General features: G+C 69.4%; 2 protein-coding genes across 2 annotated transcripts in view; both read left to right on the top strand.

Annotated features, from left to right (window-relative positions):
* The window catches only part of LOC104831540 (cytochrome P450 2C14-like), a 27,990-nt gene extending 27,474 nt beyond the window's left edge, over positions 1 to 516 (top strand). The window contains exon 12 of the mRNA XM_010567191.1: positions 413 to 516. Coding sequence (XP_010565493.1) covers positions 413 to 516 — 104 coding nt within the window. The remainder of the gene's footprint in view (positions 1 to 412) is intronic.
* Positions 517 to 716: 200 nt separating this feature from the next.
* Positions 717 to 2,332, top strand: part of HNRNPUL1 (heterogeneous nuclear ribonucleoprotein U-like 1) — a 6,503-nt gene continuing 4,887 nt past the window's right edge. The window contains exons 1-3 of the mRNA XM_010567190.1: positions 717 to 943; positions 1,981 to 2,115; positions 2,205 to 2,307. Of these exons, the coding sequence (XP_010565492.1) occupies positions 769 to 943; positions 1,981 to 2,115; positions 2,205 to 2,307 (413 nt within the window). The 5' untranslated portion in view covers positions 717 to 768. The remainder of the gene's footprint in view (positions 944 to 1,980; positions 2,116 to 2,204; positions 2,308 to 2,332) is intronic.

The following is a 2,332-nucleotide window of genomic DNA, read 5'->3' as shown; positions in this document are numbered from 1 at the left end:
GGATTTGGGGTTTGGGCCCAAAGCGCCCGGGATTCGGCCAATGGGAATGCGGCGCTTCCCGCCCGCCAGCCAATAGAAGGTCGGCTCTCGTTGCTAGGCAGCGCGGGGCGGTAGCACGCGTAGACGCCGCCGGGGTTCCCCCAATGGTGTCGCGCCCGCCCCAGCCCGCCCGCGGCTCCGCCAATGGGGGGCGGCAGCACGGCTCCCGGCCCGCCAATGAGAGCCGGGCTGGGGTCGCCCCGCCCTCCGTGCGAAAGCAGCCAGTGGGAAGTGAGCGCCTTCCCTGTGGGCTCGCCCCTACCCTGACAGGCAGGGAAGCCAGCCAATGGAAGTGCAGGCAGGGCGCGTGGTCGCTCTCGCCGCTATTGGCTAGAAGGCCGCGTGAGCCCGCCCTCTCCTTGTGTCAATCAAGACGGCTCCCGGGGGCTGGCCCCAGCGGCCCAGGGGGAGGAGATAAACGTCCTTCCAGCCAATGAAAAGCCGCGTTACAGCGCAACTCCCACTGCGGCCCAATGAGCGCCCGTTTTGCAAAGTGGGACTGAGCGGGAGCTGGGCGAGAGAGGCGGGGCCGGCGCGGAGGGGCGGGGACAGCGTGCTGCCCAATAGAGAGGCGCGTTACAAGCGGCGGGACAGCGACGGACCAATGGCGGCGCGTCTTGCAGAGCGGCGCGGGCCGGGGAGGGGAGGAGGGCGATGGCGGCCATTTTGAGCCGGGCCCGTCGGTGGCGCCTCGATGGCCGGGCCGCGGCGGCGTTGAGCGACGGGGCCATGGACGTGCGGCGGCTGCGGGTCAACGAGCTGAAGGAGGAGCTGGGCCGCCGCGGCCTGGACACCCGTGGCCTCAAGGCCGAGCTGGCCGAACGGTTGCAGGCGGCTCTGGAGGCGGAGGATGCCCGGCGGGGGCCCGGTGCAGCCGGCGGGGACCCGGCCCCCGACGGACACTGTAAGGGCCGTGGGGTGCCCGGGGCCCCGCGCTGAGGGACGGGTCGGGTCGGGCCCCCTCCCTGCTCCCTCTCCGGTGGCCCCCGGCGGGGCTGGGCTCGCCCCCTCCTCCACGGGCCCGGCCCCCCTTCCCTGAGGGGCCCGACTCCCCAGTCCCCCCTTCCCTGAGGGGCCCTGTGCCTCCCCAGTCCCCCCGATCCCCCCTTCCCTGAGGGGCCCTGTGCCCCTTTCCCCGATGCCGGTCCCTCCGTTCCCTCAGGGGCCCGATTACCTCGTCCCCCTCCCACTTCTTTCAGGTGGGGTCCTTCTACTTCCCTCTCCCTGAGGGGGCCTGTCCCCCCAGTTCCCCCCCACCTTCTCGCCTCCTCACGCAGGGGTCCCCCTCCGGGTTTTGGGTTCCTCCAGGGTCCCCAGTTGCCTCCCCCCACGCTCTGGGCACCCCTGACAGCGGCTTCGCTTCCCTGAGAGCTGCTGGGGCCAAGCAGGACCCCCCCATCAGTGTGGGGCTGAGCCACATCCCAGCATCGTCGTCCCCCCCCGCCCCTGCCAGTTCTGATCTAGGGGTGACCCTAGGTGGGTTTCATCTGCCCCCGAGCGTGCTGTTGCCCCTAAAGCGGTTCAGGGAGCTCAGGGGGAGGCTTTGCTGCCACAGCTGTGGGTCAGGGGGGTAAGGAGCCGACGGGGGGCTGGCGTGCCCAATGCGGGGAGCAGCTCTCCGTTGTCGCCACCATTCCTGTGCCGGCGGCCGTTTCCCCTCGCGCTGCTCTTGCCGAGTGCTTCAAGTTTAAAAACCAAACCCTTCTGCCGCAGGTGCCCATCGGGGCGCGGACTCGCTGGTCGCCGTGCCGGGGATCCCCTCGGCGAATTCAGGGTGACCCCACGAGCGGGATGCCGGATCCCTCGTCCCGCACTGGTTCTGATCGTCCCTGCGGGGCTGCTGATGCCCGCCAAGTTCCCCTCCCGCCTTGTCTGTCCTCTTCTCCAAATAAACCGGTAACGCCTGACTTATTTCCTGCTTTTTTCCCCCTGGCTTTGAAGATGGCATCGACACCAACAGCCACACGAGCGAGCCCCAGGGCTACCAGCCATACGAGCATAGCGGCCTCAAGCCAGACGCAGAGCCCGGCTACGAGAGGAGAGCGTTGGACCAAGAACACCCCGTCCTGCACCAAGGTAAGGGTCAGGGGGGGCCCGCCGGCAGCACCGTGGCTGTGCCGGCCTGGCTCCCACCGTTTCCACGCCGCTCGCTGTTCCTCCCGCAGAGATGAAGCTGCCGGAAACAAAGCCTGAAGAGCCCCCTGCTCCCGCCTACAACGTTCCCCCTCCCAACTACAGCACACCCGCTCCCCCCTACAACATCCCCCCGCCCCCCACCTACAACACACCCACG

This window comes from Haliaeetus leucocephalus, unplaced genomic scaffold, assembly GCF_000737465.1.
Source record: "Haliaeetus leucocephalus isolate CR32 unplaced genomic scaffold, Haliaeetus_leucocephalus-4.0 Scaffold227, whole genome shotgun sequence".
Taxonomy (NCBI): Eukaryota; Metazoa; Chordata; class Aves; order Accipitriformes; family Accipitridae; genus Haliaeetus; species Haliaeetus leucocephalus.
The sequence above is the reverse complement of the archived record's forward strand: the minus strand, read 5'-3'. Positions and strand labels throughout refer to the sequence as shown.